This window comes from Camelus dromedarius, chromosome 6 (genome assembly GCF_036321535.1).
Source record: "Camelus dromedarius isolate mCamDro1 chromosome 6, mCamDro1.pat, whole genome shotgun sequence".
In the NCBI taxonomy this organism is placed as follows: Eukaryota; Metazoa; Chordata; class Mammalia; order Artiodactyla; family Camelidae; genus Camelus; species Camelus dromedarius.
The window spans coordinates 24,397,025-24,419,477 of NC_087441.1; the positions used below are offsets into that span (position 1 = coordinate 24,397,025).

The window sequence follows — 22,453 nt, forward strand, 5'->3', positions numbered from 1 at the left end:
TTGGACACAAGTTTCATCAAGTTGTGTGTGCCCTGGGACTCATCAGATTTAGAAGCCTGGTGAAAAGATAGGTTACCAGCAGTCGCGTCCTAATACGCATATCAAGACTGAATCCCAGCGTGGAATCTAACCGGTGTACCTCCGCTTTCCACGTGGCATGATACTCTTCTGCAGCTGTCACCAAGAACCCCAGCCCAGGAGAAACTAACACTGACCTGGCTGCTTCATAGCTCATGGAATAGAGGGTCCGGACGCTCTCGCGTCACTTCGACTGGTCCTCAGACCTTCCCTGTCCCTAGCGCCACCAAGCGTCGCCGAACCTCCTTCAGACCTCCAGGGGCAGGCAGCCGCGGCCAGAAGCTCTCGGCCCAGGTGCCTGGCTCCGCCCGGGGCTCTTGCGGCGGAAACCCAGCAGCTTCGGTCAGAGCGGCTGCTACGCCGCACCTGCCCACGAGGGGGCGCGCCCGCACGCCGGGCCCAGGCCGCTCCGGGCTCGCGGGCGCTCGCTCCCTCCTCCCTCCGCCCTCCTTGACTGCGCTCACCTGTCTGGCCCGCGGGCCCTGGAGGCGGGGGGCCGGCGGGAGCCCAGCCGAGGAAGAGGGAGGAGCGGCTCTCCGGGCACGTCATCCGAGCACCATGGCGGACCTGGGAGCTGGCGGCGACAGCCACACGGGCGGCGACGGCGCCGCGCAGGGCGAAACAGGTGACTGAGCTGTGGGGGCAAGCGGGGGTCCCGCGGGCGTGGGCGGGGGCTGGCCAGAGGGGATGGGGGGCTCGCACCGGCGGCCGGCACTCCCCTCCCCCGCCCGGCCGCGGCCCGGAACGGCCGGCCCGGCGCGCCGCGCACCCGGGCTCGAAGCGCGCCTGCCCTCCGCCCTCGGCCGCCGCGCGTCGGCCGCTCAGCCTCGGCGCCCAAGGCCGCTGGCGCTCGGCCCGAGTTCCGGCCGCCCTTCTCTCGCTCCACCTCAACTTCCCCACAACAGGTGGAAACGCGCCAGGGAACGCGGGCAGGAGGAGGAAATGGAGGAACGCCGGCCGCTCCCCTCCCACCTGCCGGGCTGGGTCTATTTCAGTTGAATGGAGAAATCATATCCCCCAAACCAAACCGGCAGCCCGAAAACCCTCAGCCAGGTGCGACTGGCAGGATTGTTTCTGCGCAAACCCTCCCGGCTTAACCGATGCACCGAGTGCGGGTCTCCCCGGACGCCGCGGGCGCAGCCGAGAGCTGCGGCGCGTGAGCGGCGCCCGCCCCGAGCCTTGGCGTCGGCGGTTCCGAGCCGCTCGCGAGAAGACGGACGTCGGGGGTCGGGAGGCGGGGTTGGTTTTGCAGGGTGGTCGGGGCCCGTGGGGGCCCGTGGGGGCCCGTGGGGGCTCAGTGATTCGCTAACTTGAAAGGGTCCTCAGAATTTATGGTTTTGGTCCGTGCACCCACCCAAGGTAGGAACGTTGGCTCGGCTCGTCAGGGTACTGTGTTGAGGGGCCCCGCTGCCCCCGCCCTCCTCGCCACACAGGGGAAGGAGCTTACATCTCCAAGAGCATTAAGTCCTCCCCTCCCCCATCTTATTAGTGTAGACGATTTTCCTCCTCGTGATAGTTTTGAGAGGCTACCTCGCAGGTCTACCCCTCTCTCCTACTCCCCTCTCCTAGTTCCCTGGTACCTTCCTACACTTGAGATGGGGTCGGTGGGGCAGTTTCTTACTTTACAAGGAAATTCAAATGGCAGGCTCACCGATTGTGTCTTCTGCTTACATATAATCGGAAACAATTGTTTTCTAAATGTCAGATCTCCTACGCACCCCCAAAAGGGGCATTGATTTAGACGGTATGCTTATTTTAATTTGAAAGATCCAGAAAGGCTATAATAGTATTTGCAAGTGTATCTGTTCAGCTGGGTAGAGTTTGGGCCACTGAAGTCTAATGACTTAATCCCTCCAGCCAAAATACCTGAGATTAAGACAAGGAATCTTGAACTTGTTTACTTTGAAGTCACGCTACTTCCTGTAGGGCGGTTTATTTTATCTTAATGTGTTTGAAAGATTGGCAGGTCATTATTTTGGTTTGGGGTGGGAAAGGGGTGACTTAGAGTACATGCTTTTGTAATTACTTTAGGGAGTTTGATAAACTGGAGCCGGAGGTCATGCTCCCCCAAGTGAGGGCAGCAGGAGGGCAGCATCCTCACTGAGAATATAAATGGCTTGGTGCCTAATCCCCACAAAGGAAAAAAAAAAACAAAACTGCCGCCTCCGAAACAAATTTTTTCCAGCGAGTTAATACACAGCAGTTTATGCTCAAAAAAAAAAAGTAAATAAACACTTCCTAGAATCTGCACATGAACACCTTGCTCAGATGTGAGTGAAGTACAGACTAGCTAATTCAGTGCCTCTGCATGTTAACTAGCAAACTGGTGATGCCTCTAATGATTAACATCCAGATCAACTGTGTGGCTGTCAGTGAATTATTTTCTTTTATAAAGAGGGGAATTTAACTGGCTACCATCTTCACAGAAAACAATTCTTCCACACCTCTGCCTAGAAACTTCAGTTTCCAAGAGACAAATTTTATATATGGTCTTTTGAATAATTGTACTTTATCATTTGACTAAAACTTATTTCTGGTTCATGTCTTTTTCCTATTTTTCTTACTTTTCTAGCCCTGGATTACCTTTCATGTTTTTAGTGCTCAGAGCAACTGTGTGAGCAGGTGCCAAAGAAAGAAGAAAGACGAAAAAATACATATATTTTAAATCTAGGGAGCAATATTTTGAGTGAACAAATGAGGATTGCTTGAATTTTGACAATTTATGAAGTTTTCCATGGCCTATGCCTGAATATCAGACTTCAGTGCAGTACTTTATTCTTATGGACATGTCATATTATAACATTCAAATGCTGCAAGTCATTTTTTTTTTAAATAATCACAGGTTTGTGCTGAGGTGGGGTTTTGGGGGTTATTTTATTACCATCAAGAGGTGAAAATTGCCGTCTCAAATGGCAATACTTGTTGATGGATTCATTTTATTCCCTTTTAAGAACTGGTTATTAGGAGATAGAGCCCATTCTTAAATATTTTTTTCTCTTAGTTTTTCTGTCCTTGTGCAAAGAGTGTGGTCTAATTTGAGGGCAATTTAGATTAGAATCTCAGGTGATTATAAAAATAACAGCTGTAATGTGTTCGTAATTATATACATGTGTATGTGTGTATCAAAGATGTGTTGAAAATTGGTGATAAGCCACCTATAAAATGAGACTTTTTAAAGAATATTTAAAGGTACCCTATAAAAATCATATTTCTTTCAACATTTAAAAATGTTATTTCTGTCAGCATGTATTTATCTTCTACTCAAAGGTAGTCAAATCACATTCTTGTGGTGAAGTTTTTTTCCTTTTCTTGTGGATGAACGGTTCTTTCAATATATTTTTTAATAACCAAAGGTTGGAAAGAACTAAGAAAGATAATTGACTTGGGAACAAGTTTTCAATTTCACCACTAGAGGATGTCAAATCCTTGTCAGGTTATTATTTTGAGGAACAGAGATTGAAATTCACAAAATTGCCTCTGCCCAAACTCTGTATATTTAATTTTATGTTCGTGCTCAAGAGCTGTGACAGTGAGTGTGCAGAGCTAATTTCTCAGTGTAATAACTCCTTTTAAAGAGTCAACTGAATTAAGACCAAATTTAAAGCTGCTTTTGACTAATTCATAAGACCACACTTTCATGCACAGTGAGTAAATTAATTCTTGTAATCTGTGAATTCTTTTGATACTCCTTTGGGGGAAATGACTTAGAACCTGAAATTGGGCATTTTCTCTTCTTAGTAGGCAGTGTGCTGGAAGGACATGGACCTTTTTGTGATCTTGGTCACGACCCTTCACTGCATTTTTCCAAATTAAAAAGTGGTCTTTAAGGCCTTAGATTTCAGGATCTACAAATATCTGCAAATAAAAATTGTTAGATAAGGGTCAGGCTACAGTTTGGTATTAAATTCATCTGTTTTGAAATTCACATCTTAAGCTAGTAATGCTTCATTTGGGTGAATAGATAACTTTTTTCCTTTTATATTGATATATAATTTGATATCATTAGTTAGGCATGTGTGTGAAACACTAATTTACACTGGCATGTTCTCTAAAAAAAATTCTAACATCTCTGCCCTCTGGGGCTTGAAAAATAATCATTTGAAGGGGGTTGTTATGTTAAACACTCAAGTCTCATTGTATTGATGTAAGGATTGAAAATATTGAGGCTTAGAATAATATTTGACCAAGAAATATGTACCTTCTATAAAGCATTATGGTGGCTGAAAGGTTGATGAAGATGTGATCCTTGGATTTCGAAAGGAAAACAAAACCCACAAACAAATCATTGCAGGTTCTGAGGAGTTCAGCGAAGAAAGAATTACTTCTAGCTGTGGTCTTTGATCAGGGAGGACATACCGGGTATAGTCATTAGTTTAAACTTTCAAAGTGGATAAATGATATATAAAGTAGAATGGAGGAAAGAGGAAAATAAAGGTGCAAATGTGAAAAGCGCAAAATTTTGGTCACACTGAGTTGTGTGAGGCTCAGCATGGAAGAGTCCTGGAGGATGGGCGAGGAAATGAAGGCATGGGGAGGCCAGATTGTGGAGTGGTCAGACTAAGAGGTTAGTTCACGATTCTGTGGGCAGTGAGCAACTGTTGATTCCTGAGAGCAACGTATCTACAATAAAGCATGATAAATTAGGTAATTCTATACAGGTGGATCTTGAAAGCTTGATTTGTGCTTGCAGAAGAGCTCAGCTGAGCCTTTTAGGAAGGTATGGGCCCTTCATCTAGGAAAGTTATTCTTTTCATTGATTTTTAACATGGGGATGGGGATGGGGGTGGGAGGCTGCGAGTGCATGATCTGCAGAGTCAAGCAGATCAGCCAGATCTCTGGAGATCAGTGAGAGGCCCAGTCTTCTACCCAGGTGGTCCTCATTTTGAAGCAGCAGCGTAGACTGGAGGAGGGATTTAAGAAGGACGCATTCAGTGACGTACAGACCAACTTTGAGGTTCCTGCAGAAATCTCGGCAGCATTGGGCCAGCACTATGGCCTGGCAGTGGAAACGGGAAAAGAACGGTTAATTTAAGATTCTACAGATGCATGTGTCAAAGGATGCAGGTAAAAAGTGAATATAAGATTCTACTCTAGGTTTGAGTTTAGCTCATTGGTTTAAGGGTAGCATGAACATAGTCATGAGGAGGACCTGGTTTTGGTTGGAGAACTAGAAAAATTTCAGCTTTAAACGTGGAGATTTGAGGTGCAAGGGAGACGCGTAAGTAGAAACGTTTAATGGGCAAGCGGAAGGATGGGGATAAGGAGAGAAAACAGGCTGGGACTCCGGGATTCACTCTGTAAGAGGAGCGTGATTGAAGCAACGAAAGTGAGGAGAGTTTCGAAGGAAAAACTGATAAGGGGGTGAGACAACACTTCAAGCAAAGGAGGAGGCAGAGCCAGCAAAGAAATCGGGTGGAACAGCCAGAAAGTTGGGAAAAGCTTTATTAAGCAAAGCCTCACCTGCCGAGGGAGAGGGACAAAGAGGTCAAGAATTCAGAGACTGAAGAGAGGAAAAAAAAAAGCCATTGGTGTGGTTACCAGGTAGTCACTGTCCACCCCCAGAAGGGACATTTCAGAGTGGGGGATGTACCACATTATCAGTGGTTAATAACCCAGCAGCTGCAAAGGTAGCCAGTTTAAAATACCCTCCATGAAGTTCACTGGTGAAAGGAAAAAGTTTCAAATCCTTGAAATTTTTCTTATTAAAATTTACTTTTTAATTTGCACACACACAAATTTACCAGCTTTTTACAATTCATTGAGTCTTGTCAAATGTATAGTCATGTAACCACTATAATAATGATCCAGAAGTGTCTGTCACCCTAGAAAATTCCTCTGGTCAGGCTCGCCTCCTACCCTTAACCCCGGCCACCACAGGCCTGTTTTCCAGCCTTCTGGTTTTGCCTCTTCCAGAGGGCCATGAAAGTGGAATCATACACGTAGACCTTTGAGTCTGCATTTTTTTCACTTAGCATAATGCATTTGAGATTCAAACGTGTTGTTGTATCTATAGTTATTTATTAATGGGTGGTTTGCCATGGTAAGGAAGTACTCCAGATTAATCCATCTACCCACTGAGGAATCCTGGGTTATTTCCAGGCTTTGACAATATAGGTAATGCTGCTGTAAACATTTATGTACAAGTTTTTCTTACTTATCTAAGGGACATACCTAGGAGTGGAACTGCTGACTCATATGTACGTGTATGTTTAAAAGAAACTGCCAAACTGTTTTCTGGAATGGCTGCACGACTTTGTGTTCCTACAGGCGATGTGTGTGAGTTGTGGTTGCTCTGCATCCTTGCCAACACTTGACGTTACTAGGTTTTGTTTTGTTTTTTAGCCATTTCACCAAGTTCTTTGAATAAAGCCGTGTGATCACCTCAAAGTAAAACAGTGCCCTTCTGGATGCTAAATGGTGTGCACTAGACTTGGGAAAACCTGTGGAGGCCCTGTTGCTCCCAGAGCCCAGGTGTAATGTGGCATTTTTATTTGGCTCTAATATCACTGGCTTTTTCCCCGTAGGACTTACTTCCTGAGGTGCCTGCATTTTGAAGTTCATTATGAGCAGAAGTGCCATATTATACAGTACGTCCCATGCCAGTCCCAGTTCTCTTCTCCCCCTTAATGTCTTCCAATCCCTTGAGATACGGCTTTCAGAATTTGGAAATAACATGGATTTTTCCCCTGCAGTTAGAAAGCTGGAAATATTGGTTGTATAGCTTGTTTTATTGTCCTGATTATTAATTCCTTGTTGGCAGAATTTACGTCAAACTCAATACTTAGTGTCTGTTCTCAGTTACTGAAGTGTATTTGCAGGGCTTTCTAAAAAGTCTTGATAATGTCATTGGACACTTGATAACTAAGCACGGTGTAAGGTTCTGTATGCTAAATGTGAATAGTGTTTAGGCTTATTCTTTTCTAGAAAATCAAGTTTTAAAGTTTATCCAGCTCTTCAATGGGTCAGTGCTTTCTGCCTCTTTATTATCTTAACTCTTGCAAATGCTCTGACTTACAGTTCACAAATTTAAATGGCATCAGATGATTTTTCTCTATTCATTAACTACTCTTCTCCTTTGCTTCTTTATTTGAGGAATAGCCAGTTGAGAAAATCTGTAAGATTTCCTTTTATTAGGTGCCACTTCGAATTTTAATTTGAAGAGTAATATATTTTTGACAGCAAGAATTCACTGCACTCAGCACTTCCCTGTCCTTGAAAGCTCCTACAGAAAGAGACTTGTGAGAAAATGCTGACAGTTGACACACCTGATCAGATAGCTCAGATGAAGCTGGGGATGCAAAACTAAGCAGAAGGGAAGCCACGTGAAATGCCTTGGGTGGATGTGAACTGGGCTTTGCAGGAGTTGTTAGTAAAACTGTGTGTGTTTAAGTTCAGAGTATTGAGATTTGGGGTATCTTAAAATCTATGAAAGCCTCATTTTTGGAGTTGACTTTCTGGTAAACAGAAGTATCCTTTCCTGTGGCATAACCTCCTACGTAGAAAATTTGTATGCCTGGCACAGTTGAAGTAGAAAAGAAGCTATATTCCAGGAGAAGTTTAAATTCCAAGCTGAAATTCTAGAAAGAGTCCCCCTTCTTTTTTTTAATGGCCCCACAGCCCGACACACGGCCTGGCCTGTTTGGGTGGCAGTAACATGCGTAATAATTGGCTGTGATAGAAATGCCTGGCTGCTTTCCGAGATCTTAACCCAGGCCTCTGTTTCTCAGAACCTCCTGACCTGACTCTTCAGTGTGGCAGACACACCAAACAGGGCCTGGTTGCCTGCTTCCCGCATTCCTGCTGGGTTGGTTTCTATTCATGGTAGATGCTCTAAATCAGTTCAACCCAACGCCCTGGTGGGTTCGTTTAAATATAGCTCACTCCTTGGGTGTAGGGTTGTGTTGCTGAACCGATTATTGAGGTCATGGGCTGGAGCATCATTGGTTCAGATCTTTGGTTCTCAATCTTGGCAGTGAGTTAAAATCACCTGAGGACCTTTTAAATCTCTCGATGCCCAGGCTACACCCTAGGCCAATTATCTGAGAATCTCTAGGGGTGGGAGCTAGGTGGCAGTGTTTTTTTGAAATTCCCCAGGTGGTTCCAGTATGCAGTCAGGGTTGAGAACTACTTTAGATCCATTTCCTAGTTAGCGCTCTTCCATTTGACCTTAGGTTTAACGTGGAGGTGCCAAGTGTACCTTGCTTATGAAAACCACCTGGAAAATCGTAACAGCTGCTGCCTTTAATCTACTGAGTTTATCTCTTATTTTACTCCAGTAATTTTTTAAGGAAATACAGAAGTGAATGTGGATTATGAGTATATTTGAATAGTCAACTGTATGTACACATATATTCAGGGACATAGTTATGCAGTTTTATGTATGAATATGTGCAGTTAGACAAAATGTTAGGTAATTAGCTTTCTTTTTGTCTACTTTGCTTAGCTGCCACACTGCCTTCCTCTTCCTCCTCTAAACAGGGAAAGGTCAATTTTGGGTAGATAATTAAAGGGTTTTTTTGTAGAAAATTACATACTTTTCCCAGAGATTTTCACGGTGACCTATGAACTCTAATCACCAGCTGCCTGGCTCTGGGGACCAGCCTGTCTCTTCTGTCTGTAAATACTTGGCACAAGGATGCCTTCTCCTCAATGCCCTCCCCTGACCTGACGCTAACGCCTTCTGGGCTCATCTCTCCTTTCTTCACCCCTCTCCTTTCTTCTCATTAGATGTTACTCTACCGAAGGCTCAATCTGGTGACCTCTGCTCTTTTCACTTTGCATTTTTCCTCCAAGGTATTATTCACATTTACCGCTTTGAACATCACCTCCCAAGAATATCTCTGGCTCTTTGTGTCAGAACTCCTAGGGGCACTTCTGAGTTGCATTTGTGTGTGTGGGTGAGGCTTTGTGGCGCCATTCATTGGGATTTGAAGCCTTTCTCAGGAGGGCTTACCTTTGGCAGAACTGGTTTCCTCTTTTCCTCTCGTGCAGCTGGCATCTGCACAGTAAAATCCAGGACCAAGAAAGGGGCAGTAGGGAGTATGGCGTGGGACTGATCCCTGAAGAAGAGAGAATCTTTGATTTTTTTTTTTCTCAAGATTATACTGAAACAAGCATGTGTGAAGCCATATGGTCTTGCTCTCAAAATTGATTACCTAATTATTTAGGGATAATACAAAACTATTACTTTGGTGCTGGGACCCTGGGGTCTGGTTGCCTGGGCTGCGATCTCAGCTCCACTCCCCCACTACTTGAGGGATGTCAGGCCAGTCATTTGACCATTCTCTTCCTCAATTTCTTCCTTTTTAAAACAGAAATAGTGGTAACAGCTTCTCAGGGTGAGGATTAAATGAGCTAATTAAATGAGAACAAGTGCCTAACATAGCATCAGCATGAAGTGTTACAATGCTCATGGCCATGATTATTAAGGATTGGTACTGCATCACCGTGGACCTACCCCGGCATGCTAAAGTTCTCCCTTAAACAAACTTCTATTGAATTGTAAAGTCTCCATAATAAGAGAACCAAAATGAAATGCTGACTCTGGCCTAACTGCAGCTGTGGGGTCACACGGCCTTGGCTTGGCGCAGGCGTGGGCTCAGTGTCAGAGTGTCAGGCTCAGGTACGGGCCCTGGTGCTTTTCACCTGTCCAAATGGAACACAAAACCTGCTGCATGCTGACCTGTGAGATTCATGGATTGTGTTGTGACTGAGTTGGACACCCATGCCAGCCCTTCTTGGCTATTTGTGTTTCATTTTTATGGTATTCAAAAGTGTTTTTTTAATACTCTATTACAGGTGTAAATTTTAAATTTTCTTAAAATATTATTGCTACAGAGTTACTGCACTTTAAATCATAAAGATGGGCTTCTAGTCTTTTTAAACCACAAAGGTGGACTTCCCAGGTCTATTATTTCTTTAACAAATCACCATCACTTCATTATGTTTCTTCAATATGTTTCTCTATGAGGAAAATAGAGGAAGCATATACAACTGGCCTTCCACAAGCTTTCATGAGAAAGTTTGGGGTTCCTCAAAGTGTATGTGTCAAATAGAAAATATCAGTACGCTATCTTTCTTATTTGTCAAAGTTTCTTATTTGTTAAATTTTATAAGAGACTTTCTTAAATTGCAGAGGGCTCATGTACAAGGCCTAGCCTGTATTTAGAGTGTGTGTATGAGAGAGAGACACACACAGGCGGATGGACATTTCTCCCTAAGAAAATACCTTGTTCACCTTGTAATTTAGATGTTTGTATCTTTAAAATTTAGTAACTTAGTAAATCTTAAAATGTCACTTCCTCAAGTGGGTCCGGGCTTCAGATGTCTTCGATTGTCTTTGTATAGTAGATACAGTGGTAATTGATTGAATTAGGCTTTATGCCACTCTTAAAATATTAAAATTTGTATCATTCCTCAGTGAAAAATAAATTAATATTGAAAATAACAGTATTCTATACTAATATACTTAACACTGGAATAAACCCAGAAATTTATTCTGCAACAGTGGCTTCTTCTCTCCTACCGTCTCTGAGGATGCCCTTGTGGTGTACATGAAAAGGTAAATACTTCTGCTTTGTACAGTGACTTTGCATAAGTCCCAGGCAGAGTGACAGGAAGTAACATACTAGTAGAGCAAATGGCTCTAACAGTGAAAGAAAGCATTACAATAAACTGAGAAAAGGGGGTGGAGCTATTTTTAGTCCAGGAGAGCTGTGAGAGGGCAAATGCCTTTGGATAGAAAAACCCCATAATGTTATAATCCAATGAAACCTCACAGGAAAGAAGAGCAGTTTGGCATTTGTAATTGAATCCTTGATGGTCCAGTAGTTCGTAAAGTAATCAGCTTTGAGAACACCATTACATTTATTTACAAACCGATCAGGTTTGACACTTTCCTGCTGCTAGCTGAGCCTAGAGAAAGAAAATGGTCCCCAACACCCACCAACTTGTGCAACACAAATCGAAACCTGATACTTGATTAGAACCATGTGCCGTTGCAAAAGCGGTCAAGGACTTGTTCAAGAAAGTTCTGGGAGAGAGGAGGAGCACGGAATGTCAGAAGGAAGGAGAAAAAGGCTATTCTAAATCTGACCACCGGTTCAGAAATAGGACTTGGCATGTGGCATTTCGACACCTGTGCACCTGTGAAATGGGTGTTCCAAACTTAGCTGTGAATTGTGCGGTGACTTGTTGCTTTACAGAGCACATTGTTGTTTTCTGTTATTGATGTACCTATCCGGAAACACGTTCGTGGAACAATTTGCAGTATTGCAATTATTTTTAAAACTAAGCAGCTTTGCTTACGTAAACTGCCCTCTTTCTGTTTGTAAACAGATAGCAAGAACAAGGTCTTTTCTCAGTGAGCTGCCTGAACTCCGGCTCTGAGCTCTAAAGGGACATGGGTGCTTCTTGTTTTAGGGGTTTTAGGGCAGGTCTCTTCCTCTATGCGGAAACCAGATACTACCATCTCCAGCAAAAAAAAAAATTGAGGAGAGGAGAGATTTTTTATTATGACTTTGATTCCTTCACTTCTGTATTACATGTGTCTGGACTAACCTTTGTTTGTTTTTTAAACACATCAAAGATTTCAGTGCCCTTACGATAAAAGGAGGAATGGTCCATGTGGTATTTTAGGAAGTTTGCCAAGTCTCCTTCGGCTTTGTAATCCTTCCTCAGTAGCCTGTCTATTTGCATGAGTTTCAAAGCAAGGGCTTAGAACACATATATGAAAGGTAAAAGGTTTTGGAGACGAGGTTTGGGGTGCCTTAAGTGTGCCTTAAGTCAATGTGTTCATCCTTCTGAGATGTTTCTTTCTGTATAAGAGCCCCCTAAAATCTCAGTGGCTCTAAGTCCGGCAGGCCTAAAGCTGTATTTATCAAAAAACGTACTGGGTTGCTGGTAGTATCTACTTGGAAATTAATGCTTCATATCTTTTTTAAAAAGCAATAATTGATGCGTTAGGGAAATTTTTTGATTAGCAGCTGCAAATTTTAAAAGCTGCCAGGCCTACTTCTTACCTGTATAATTTAGAATAGCGCTCTTAGTGTTCCAGTTGGTTGCTAACAATTACAGTGAATGTGCAAATCCTTTTCAGTGTGGGCCTTCACTGAATGAAAATGACCAAACCTCAAACTCACCCACCATGATTATATACTTCAGTGTTGCTGTTAGTCACTTCCTTCCTCTAGGTTGATTTCAGAACTGTGCCAAAGAATTACATAATTTTGTTTTGTCTGGGTTGGCTCTACTTAACAAATAAGCCGATAACTCTTGTAAAGTTCAGTACCTCAAGCCTCCATGCACACTTTATCTTCTCATGAAAAACGTGTTTTATACCACACCACCCCATCCACATATCTAGATACTGTAGTTTCTTCTAATCAAAACGGTGGGAAGGATTTCTTTTTTAGCCTTCATACCTGTACTTTCCAGATGATTTCATGTGGAGACAGACTGCTTAGTTCTTATAATAATAAAAAGGATTTATTTGATGCTTCGAAGCTAACCTATATTGGATTCTCAGTGGGTGATCATTAGTGAAAATAAAGGGGAATTGGATAGGTCTACTCTGAGATGTCCTGGTCCCAGTTCATGAATATTATTTTAAATAGAACATTGCAATATTGGGAAATGATTTGAGTCAATAGTATCCAGCCTGTGCAGTGAAGGTTATGACCCTTGCCACATAGACCTTTGACTATCATGCTTTCCTTTGCAACGTGTTGATTTCTATGTGGGAATAGAGTGTCTTAATCTCTCTGGGGTCACTGACCAAGATGGTTTAATTTTATACGGCAGCCTGGCTAGGCTACAGTGCCCAGTTGTTCCATCAAAGACTAGACTGTATGTTGCTGTGAAGGAATTTGCAGATATGGTTAACAGTTACAATCCGTTGACTTTAAGTAAGGGAGATTACCCTGGATAACCTAGGGAGCCTCATCCAATCACTGAAGGCCTTAAGGGCAAAAACTGAGATTTCCCAGAAAAGGGGAGTTTTGCCTCGGGGCTGTAACATAGAAATCAAGCCTGAGTTTTCAGCCGGCTGGCCTTCTGTACAGTGTTGGGCTTGCCAGCCTCCACAATCACAGCAGCTATTTTTCCTTGAAATAAATCTCTTCATGTATATAAAATTTGTGTATTATATTTTTCTCCAGGAACATAGAACCAAAAATACTGTTAGTCCTGTGTCTCTGGAGAACCCTGACTGGTACACTGACCCTCAGAAAGAAAACCAGGAGTTCCCTGCAGAATTATGCAAAACATTTAGATTACTTTAGAGATAAAATTTTAATCTATTAAGGTAAAAACAGGGTATTAAACCTTTCTAAATTGAAAAAAAAAACTTAATTGATGTCAGTTTTAATTTTAGAGATTTTTAGGAGAAAAAATTGGGAACAACAGCAAAGTAGCAAAGGACAGGATTAGGGGAAAGTCTCAATGCAGTCTTAAACACATTTGTGACCCGTCCAATTCTTGGATGCCCTAAAGACTTAGGACTGTCATTCTCCTTAAAATGCCCATAAACTAGTAAGCTGAATTGGTTTACTATTCTTTAAGTATTGCTTTTCACTCACAAACCTTTGGATCTCATCTCTCAAGTCACTTAGCCATGGTGACCCATCCATAATAAATTATGCCACTAAGAGGAAATCTATGTTTTATTCATCTTTATCCCCACTTCCTCAGAGTTTTTCCCATAGTAGGTTTTCACCAAGTTGTGGGCAGGTGAGAGAGGAGGGAAGTCTGTAAGCTGCAGGTGCAGAAATCAAAGCATGGTCCTCTTCCCGCCAGAACACCCACTGAGTGAGGCTTCCACTGTTTTCATTTAGCATTAAGTCTAAAACCTCTGGGGGGCATCAGTTGAATGAGTAAAACAATACAGCTGCAGAGCCGCCTACAAAATGAAGTCGTGTGAAGTATAAGTAAACGTGGAGGTACGGTGACAGTGAGGAAGAGGGCTGTCTGAGTCTCAGGCTTTTTCCCTCGACCTGACTGTCTTCCCCTGGGATATAACATGCGTTTCCATTTTTGTCAGGTCATGGAATCACAGGATCAGAAGAGACTCTGGAATCTAAAAATCCAGCCTGTGCACAATGTGTGAATCCAACACATCATCCCAGATCAGTGTTTGTGCACAGCCATCCTCAGTGATGGAGAGCATGACTCTCATTACATTCCAGTAACTTCCAATCACCTGACCTCAGTCTATCTTCTCGAACTATACTAAAAATTAACCTTAATTCAGTTATTTTATTCCTCCAGAGTCTTACTTTCTTCAGAGAACATGTACTTTCTTTCAAATGATCCTCTTGTGTTATGGCCAAGAATCTTTATGATAAGTCCTAGGTTGCTGTCTTCTGAATGTGTTCTAATTTATCATCCTGTTTGAAACATCTAGCTCAGATCATGTGATCTGAGGACCAGAAAATAAAGGCTTCTTCCTCTGAGTCAGCATGCTGGCCATCTATCGATACTGCCCATGATGCTTTCAGGATTTTTACTGCCTCATCACACTGAAGTGTAGTGAGCTTACTGTCTGAGCACCCCACTTCCTTGCATCTGCTGAAGCTGGGGTTGGTCTTCGTTTTGTACCCAGGCAGTTGTGCTTTTTTAAAGAAAAGAACAGGTGTTCATATTTATCACTACTGAATCTTTTTAGCTACAGTCCGTTATTTTGATCTGTCAAGATAATTTTGGTCCTGATTCTATCCGTCTGTCAGCTTTGTTTTATCTTCACATATAAAGCCCTTGTTCTCATCTGAATCCTTCGTAAAAACATTAACCACCTTTCCTTCCCACTGCCCACTTCAGCTTTCACCTGGACTACTGCAGGGGCTTAGTATCCATGCTCACTCCCCTAAAATAAGTCTTCCACATGCCAGGGATGGCGGTTTAAAAAACAAACAAGAGTAAATAAGTGATTCTCATATTCCTGTCTTTGTTTTCTACCCCTCCAGCCGCCCCTTGAGATCCGTTTTCTCCACCTGGACAAAGCTGTTATGTAACTAGTTTTTAAATCTCACTCCTTCTCTCTTCCAACCCATCCAAGAGCAGCGGTCAGACTGGCCTGTCTGGATCACACGTTTAGTCATCAGCCCCTCTCAGTGGCTCCCTTGCTTTTGTGTTGGCGGGAGAACATTGTGTGATCTGGCTGCTGCCTGCCCTCTGACATTACCCACCACCACCTCGTCTTGCATCCTTGACAGTTTACCACTCCTGAAGCAAGGCAAGGAACCAGTTTCTTAGTTTTCTTATCTTTCTAATGATGTGGCTCAAAAATTAGACTTCTAACTGCTCACAGACCAGTGATGGATTAGCTAACTGTTAGAAACACTCCCTTCGGCATCTGTCTGATTCTTCTGTTGAATCCAGTGACTGATTTCTTCACCTCATTTTGAATCTGTAAGATTGGATGTTTAACCTAGTAATGGTGGGAAGACTTTTTATGCACATTTTAACTTTTGTCGAGGAATTCAGAAGTCCATGTAATGTACCTTAATAAAGTATTATCACTGAGAATTATGAACAAGAGGGCCTAAAGGCATTCTAGCACGTGCTGCTGGGTTAGAGTTTAATGTGGCGTTTTATCATATTTGCAGCTTAGCTAGTGATACCTAATGCTTAGGAAAGGGTTTCAAAGAAAACTTAGTATCCCCATCTAATATTCAGGTAAATGAACCATCAGGGTTTTAAATTTGTCTGTGGCAGAGCAGATGTGGGAAGGTGGACTCTGCTCACACCATGAAGTGTTCACCACGCAGCAGAGATTTATAGAAATGTTATAAAAGGCACGGCAGGGACTTAGTACTTCTTGTTTGGTGGCCCAGGGCTACCAGGGTAGTATTTACTATTTTTCTCACATGCCTATTAACAAAAGGTGGTAAAGAAGATCAAAGCAAACCTGCTCCTTTATTTTCCTTTCACAGGGTCAGTCTGCCTTTGCGCAGTGTTTCTTTGTCCAACAGCTGTTAGAAGCTCTGCGTAAGGCTGCAGGGTGGCAGAGTGTTGTGCCTTTATTGCCACAGAAGCCTCCTGGAAGTGGCATCATTCTAGGAAACTATAAGGGAGCCCTTTGACTTCAAGAATGGGGATGGCAGAGGACCAGCGGGGACCCTTTGTTCCCCAGGGGCTGTTTGATTTTACGTCAACTTGTGCTGACTTTGTCCTTTTCAAACCATGTGAGTTTTTTTTTTAATTACATTAAAATGTGCATTTCTAAAACTCCTGCTAGTAGTACATTGTAGCTTTCTTTGGGGAGGTGGATTGAGTATTTAAAAGATTACTGAAGTCCAGCAGTTTTGATGGATTAATCATCTCCTCTAATATAGAAATGTGGAAAAGCACTTTGGCCCTCGTGGGCCCCGCTGAAAATAACTGACTTATGTTATATAGACCTTTAACTTACCAGTGACCAGCCATTCAACCCAGCAGTAATAATTTTTGTTTTCAGCTACAGTCCTTGGTGAGTACAAATCGGGCTCTTTCCCATTTCAGTAACGTTTTTGTAAAGCTCACTGGGCTTTTAAAAAGGAAAATCCAGGTATACTTTCTCACTGGTTAAGGAGATTTCTCTTTGCAAGAGGATATTCTTAGACTCACTCAGGGGCTATGCTATTTTCCAATTTTACGTCACAGAATAAAAGCTTAGGGAGCATAAATGTGAACAGAAGCCTGAAGGTATATGTGTATGCCTGTGTCTGCATGTGTTTAGTCTTTTACATAACATCGTGGCAGCTAGGCCCGAGTCACGAGCTGACTTTCCTGCAGATCAGCAAGTCTGTTTCATGTTCATGGGTTGGAGCAAGGCCAGAGGTGCTGGGCAGCCAGGGTAGAATGACAAATGGACATAAATCCATTATGTACTAAAGGGATGGGGGTGGGGTGGGAACAGCAGTTGCTCAGGGGCCTGTTGGCCTGTTTGGATGAGTGGTACCATTTTCCACCTATGATTGCAAGTACATTTTATGGTCATTCTGGAAACTTTTCTCTGTACAAAAGCCAGTCTAGTCTAAAATCTACCCTTTTGCACTAGGCAGTGTCTCATTTCTCTCAAGTTTGTTCAAAGTCTCCATTTCTGCATCATTTACTATTTTAACAATTCGAGCAAAACAATTGCAAAACCTAATTGACTTGTGGAAGTCTACATGGCCCAGTTCCCATGGGAACTGAATTAGGCTTGGGTATCTGCAGGCGACACGTGAGGACGGTTGTGCCACACTGGATTGAAAACACTTATTAGTGCTGGGGAATAGTAAAGGAGTTCAGAATTGTATTCCTTTTACTTCTGGGGATATTTAGATTTAAGGTCTCACTGTGTCCCTTTCCACATTTGCTTTTATTTTGGGTCAGAGTGTAACAAGGAGAAGACAATAGCCCCAAGCTCTGTGCCTACAGGGGTCAAGCCACAGTGTTCCGGAATTATATGACTTAACGATTGTTCCCATTAAAGGTTGGGTTTGAGCCTTTAGGAAACTAATCTCAAATGTATTTATATGTCTTAATGACATAAAAAGTGTGTACTTTGTGGGAAAAAATCCTTTATTATGATTATTTGATCTTGAGCTGTTTGCTTCCCTGTGACTGGTCGCGGCTGTGACTGAGATGCAGCTAGTTGGTGTTGGAGTCAGGATTTATGGGTCAGCAGGATGAAAGCATCTTGGCTTTAGAGAGAATGGCCTGGGTGCGATCCTGACTCAGTGATTTAACTAGCTATGAGACTTGAACCTCTCTGAGCCTCAGTTTCCTGATCTGTCAGGTGATAACGCCTCTCTCTCAGGGCTGTTGTAACCAACAAAGACAACATATCTAATGCCCATGGCACAGTGTAGGACATGAAGCTGAGTGTGTTCCTCTCCTCGACCCCACTCTGCCTCATGGGTTGCATGATGGTAGTGACTTCTGACCTCCTTTGGTAAGCTCTCACTAACCCCAATAAATGGTTTTAAGTATCATGTGCATTCTTTTTAAAACAGAGCAACCATTTTGGTGGTTTTCACATTTTGATACGAATCAGAGTTCTCCAGGAGACCCCTCAGACTGGAGCATGAAAAATCCCATCTTTGTCCATGAGGGATAGCCGACTGAAGTTAACAGAAGAGGAAAATCATTGATCACCTAGTGTGGGTGGGCTCAGTGCCGGTCCTCTGTGTCCCACAGAGGCTGTCCTGTGACCTCGCTTCCCAGAACCTTCATTCTGCTGGGTGCCTTGAGCGCAAGCCACAGACCTCAAGCAGGACTCCTTCCTGAAATTCGTAATCTTGTCTGGACAAGTTAAATGCTAGCTAGCGTTTGTTTTGCTGTTTCATAAAATAATTGAGGCCATCCTTGAAAGCAGTGGACTGGACAGCTACTGCAGAGGTCATTTGAATTTGAGGGTGTACTTTGCTTTTCAAAAGCCACTCTTGGAAAGGTTTTTCGTTGTCCTCCTAGGACACCTCATAAATATTGTCACTTCACTTTTTTATTTGAAAAGTGGAGGAAAAGTTCTCTTTTTCTTTAGCTTTGTTTATTTTAGTAATACTTTTATTAAACTCAGTGGAGATGATCGAAGTTGTTAGTTTTATCTGGATGAGGAATATTTCTGAATGAAATCTGTCATTTGCCCAAGACATTGATTTTCATTTTCTCTGCTAAAAGGTAGTTTCAGCTATACTCTGTGTGTGTGTGTGTGTGTGTGTGTGTGTGTGTGTGTGTTGCTTTTGTAAATACTAGCTTGATTCTCTGAAAGTAGAAGAAACTAGATTGGAAAATATTTTCACAGATGTTTGTGATATTTATTTTTCTTTAATCAGATGATCAATAGATAGGAAATAATTCTTTAGTTCAGAAAAAATTTACCAATTACAGAAAATAATGGAAGTACATTGACCAATTTGTATCCGCTGTTATTTCAAGACACAGATCCTTCCTCTCCTTTTCTCTCCATGTCTTGCCAGCTCCATAGAAGTTGGAGAAGTGGACTCTGGTATTCTAAACCCTGTATGCCAAGTATCTGCCGTAGGAGAAGCACAGCAGTAGGAAGAAGGGAATCCGAGCTTTCATTGTAAACTTGCTGCCAACTCACATTTGACTCAGCTTCCTTGCATGTAAAATAATACTAATTCACATGTTTCCATTCCTTTGTTCCAAATGCCTATGTCACATGCTAACATGATTTTAGTAAATAAACTCCATATCTGAAATGTCCTACATGTCTCAAAGCCACAAATCTAAACGCAGTAACTTACTAAATTCCCTAGGCTATGGAGGAAAAGATTTCTAAGATTTACCTTTTTTTTCCAGCATGATTTGCTAAACATTTAGGACACTTCCAGCATTGAGCTGGGTAATGAGTAGATAAAAAACAGAAGTGTTCCTTGATGGAGTTGACAGTTGAACTGGAAACATCTTGAAAATTACAAAACAAAAATGGACTAGTTACAACAATGTATTATAATCAAAGCAGCTGGTATTTACTAAGCACTGCTTACCGCTACTGCCACACTCATTTAATCCTCACCCCTAATCCCGATAAATGATGTCATAGACCCAATTTTACAGAGAAAACTGAGGCACCAAGAGGTTAGTGAGTTGTCTTAAGTTACTCTGCCATGCAAAGGATTTAGAGAGGATATTCTCCTTGCCTTGGAGTCCCTGGGTCCCCTCTTGGATAAGTAAGTGTACGGACTGAAGAAACAGAGTGGTCTGGGGTGGGAGGATTGCTTTGGACTTTTAAGCAGACTTGAATTTGATTAAAAGGCAAAAACAAAAAGTACAAAGATTATTTTCTTAATTTGGAGGTTGACATTTTAAAATGTCATTTATTGTATCTTTAATATTTTTTTTGGCACACAGCATAAATTTCAGGCAGCCTAGAAACAAAGTCTTAAAGTGAGAAAGCTTATTTCAGGAGAAAACAATAATCACATGATTGTGTGCTTTGGAGAAAACAGTCCAAAGAAGAACTAAAATTGGGTCAAGTGTTGAGAATTGCTCAGCACTGCTGGTAGTGAATTGTCCAGAGTGGTGGGAATTGGAGTTTGCTGGATATAATCAAGGCAGCTTTTTTCCCATTGGAGAATCGTAGTGTCTCACTTGTGCCTTTTTGTCCAAATTGTGGTTTTCTGTGAGAACAGGCACAGTCCTCCCTCTGCCTGTCTTCACTTGAGGGTCTCAGGTGCGTGGCCATGCTGGTCCTTGTGACAGGTGCTGCTAAGCCTGCGTTTCTACAGATTCTGGGGTTGTAAGGATGTCAGGAAAACTGGATGTGTTACTGAGTGTGAAGTGAGCTGTAGGGTACCGGCCGTGCCTTCCTCCAGGGACTCCCAAACATTGTTACAATGGAAAACCTGGCCCCCAGAAGAAGAAAAAGCCTTCCAGCCTTGAGCCCCTTTCTTCCTACTGGGGAATCCGCTGCTGCCTGTGCAAGCAAAACTACGTTTCTCCTCCCATCCTGCTGCTCCTGCCACTGAAAGCAAGAGGGAGCTGCCCAGGGGATGGGCTGCCTCGCCTCCCACTGTAACACTCTGCTGGCAAGTTCCCAGGACCAGCATCCCGGCAGACTGGCTGCTGCTTCTCCACCGGGGAGATGGAGCCGCTCCCAGCCCTCCTTGATTAGGATATGTCAGGGTTGTCAGGGCAACTGTCAACGGACCGGCAGCATATCCTATTTTCCCCTCCGAGCTGTGGGCTGAATATTTTACTGTGCGGCAGCAGGAAGAAGACTGGGGAAAGGTGCCGCATCAGGAAGGAGAAGCTGGGATCTAATTGAGCAGGTTAGGCAGTGGAGGGAAGCATCTGACCCTGCGTGCCTTTCATAGGGCATTTCTGGAAGGAGAGAGCGTGTGTGTGCGCGCGTGTGTGCGCATGGGAGCCCAAGAGCTTGAGCCAGCACACGTGCCTGTGAGGAGTAAGTGGGAGGGGGCTTGCAGGGGAGGGGGTGCTGCTAGGTGAGGGGGAACTGCAGGGCCTCAGTTGCCAAGAGGCTGGTAGTATCTGTCAGCTGTTTGCACACTGTTTACCCATAGGGGATCTATTACAAGTGCTCAAATGAACCGGCAGCTTAGAAACTAGCAGCTTCCTGGGAGCTGCAATTATATAAGCATATATTTTTAATATAATAATAATTAAAAAGCAAGCAGCAGCAGTATGCCTGGATCAGCTACAGCTCTCCGACAAGAGAGACTGAAGAAGACCAATGCAAGGCCAGTCCCCCTTGGTTTATTCACCATTAATGAGGAAGATGAACAGCTAAAGAATGGAAATTCCAGAAGACCGAAAGGTATGCATAAGCCCTACCCTTTGGTCCGAGCCGGAGCCAGCCCCCGTTTCCCACACTGCCTCTAGCACATTTTACCAACGGTGCTCGGGGTGCACACTGTGTGGCGGGCTTGTGACCTCCTAGCACAGTTTGCTAGTGGTATTTACACACTGTAGGGCTGTGTATGCATGAAATGGGGAACAGATTTTGCAGATTTGGTAGGTTTGAGATCAGCTGCCTTTTTGAGCCAAGCTGTTTTCTTGGCCTAGAGCGCTTTAATTTTCGCACACGCTCACTTAGACAGTTACCAGTGACTGTCTTCATCAGGAGGAGGGAATGAGTTATCAGGTTTAAATGAACATCTCCCCACCTTCCATAGGTACATCAGGCGATTTCTGTTTAAGGAGGCAAGTTCCTCCTCAAAATGGATGAGTTGGAGAAAGTGACCTGAGAGTGCAGCCTTTCCATGGGCAGAGAGTCAGGACGTTACTTCCTTCTCTATTCTGAAATGCTGAGAGAGGAGGAAAACAAACACTAAGCTTGACTGTAGGGGGCAAAGCTGGGAACAGGGAGGGGTCCGTGAGCTTGTCTAACTTCTGATGATAACTCTGCTACACCTGTGAGAGGTTGAACTGTGCTGGATACAGAAAGGAGAGAACTGATTCTGGTGCTGTCCTTTCATAAGGATGAAATGGAGCAGCAGCTCGCCCGGCTTCTCAAGTCCCTGTACACTGCATCATCTTTAGCGTTGTCTCATGGCCACCCTCCCGGGGCTGCAATTATCAGACAGCAACATCATGCATTTTTGAGGGACTTTAAGGCTTGCATTTTAAGTTTTCCAGTATCCTAATTCTTGTAGCCACCTTCCCAATATGAGCTGTTCTTAAGCTGATAGGTTATCAGTTTTGTTGTTTCTGATGTGCAGATTGCATTTTAGCTTGCATTCAATTGTTCTATCACTGAGAGAGCAAATTTTCCTCTGTGTGACAGAGAGCAATAGCATGGCAAAGGAGCAAGCAAATATTTGAGCAATGATAGAATGGGTGTTTAAATAGAATCCGATGTCTGAAGACTACTGGCTGTCTTTCTCTTGGTTCTGGAATGAATCTGTTTGCTTTTATTAAATATAATTGA

General features: G+C 43.2%; 1 protein-coding gene across 4 annotated transcripts in view; it reads left to right on the plus strand.

The window, feature by feature from the left end:
* The first annotated feature begins 598 nt into the window (after positions 1 to 598).
* MAP7 (microtubule associated protein 7) overlaps positions 599 to 22,453 on the plus strand; it is a 159,494-nt gene continuing 137,639 nt past the window's right edge. Inside the window, exon 1 of one of the 4 annotated variants that reach the window (XM_064486661.1) lies at positions 599 to 703. In XM_064486661.1, the coding sequence (XP_064342731.1) occupies positions 637 to 703 (67 nt within the window). In that variant the 5' untranslated portion in view covers positions 599 to 636. Of the gene's footprint in view, positions 704 to 20,852; positions 21,341 to 22,453 lie in introns of those variants that run through there. The other 3 variants (XM_010983671.3, XM_064486660.1, XM_010983673.3) reach the window with 3 other exon arrangements.